Below are 837 nucleotides of genomic sequence, written 5' to 3' on the forward strand. Positions count from 1 at the left end.
CAGTGCCTGTGGGCCACGTCATCGACCTGCACTTCCACAACTTCAGCCTGGAGTCGCACGAGGACTGCAGCTTCGACTTCGTGGAGGTGCATGACAGCGCAGGCATGGGGGCCGCCAGCCTAATTGGCAGGGACTGGACTGCCCTGCTGCGCCAGCCTGGCTCAGCTGGGGAAACTGAGGCACGGGGCAGGCTGGGAGGAGGAGGAGCCACTGGAGGACAGGGTTTGGGGAGACGCTGGTCAGCCTTACTGCCAACTCTGACCCCGTCCCTCACCCCATGACTCCGGCAGGTTCTGTGGCCACCAGCTGCCACCTACCCTGACCTCCTCACGTCACGTCATGACCGTCCTCTTCGTGGCGGATGAGGGAATAGCAGATGATGGGTTCTTCGCCACCTACCAAGCCCGCAATGCCACAGAGAGTAGGTAGCCAAGCAGGGGCGCAGGCTGCCCGGAGGGGCTGTGCAGTCACCACCCCTGGAGGTTTTCAGGATCAGACTGGTTAAATCCTTGGAAAAAACTGCTGTCACCCCATAGCTGACCCTGCTTGGAGCAGGAGGTTGGGCTGCAGGCCCCTGGGGTCCCTTCTCACCTGAATTACCCTATAACCCTATTGATCCCGGCCATGGGGATGTGGCCCAGAAGGGCTCATCTGCACAAAGGCACAATCCATCCCCTGAGGGCTGCCCCCTAAAACTACAGGGAATTTGGGATCTCCTAAGCTGGGCCAGCGATGGTCACCTATCAGCCATGGCTGCCAGGTGGCAGTGCTCTGCAGCCACTCACCTGGACGTCCCCTGGCCAGCGACCAAGAAGAGCAGAGACAGGGCTGGGCAGC

General features: G+C 61.3%; 1 protein-coding gene across 1 annotated transcript in view; it reads left to right on the forward strand.

Annotated features, from left to right (window-relative positions):
- The window catches only part of MFRP (membrane frizzled-related protein), a gene marked incomplete at its 5' end in the record, with an annotated part of 2,117 nt that overhangs the window by 471 nt on the left and 809 nt on the right, over positions 1-837 (forward strand). Inside the window, 2 exon segments of the mRNA XM_010155861.1 lie at positions 4-122; positions 283-449. Coding sequence (XP_010154163.1) covers positions 4-122; positions 283-449 — 286 coding nt within the window.

Source organism: Eurypyga helias, unplaced genomic scaffold (genome assembly GCF_000690775.1).
Source record: "Eurypyga helias isolate BGI_N326 unplaced genomic scaffold, ASM69077v1 scaffold29207, whole genome shotgun sequence".
NCBI classification, from domain to species: Eukaryota; Metazoa; Chordata; class Aves; order Eurypygiformes; family Eurypygidae; genus Eurypyga; species Eurypyga helias.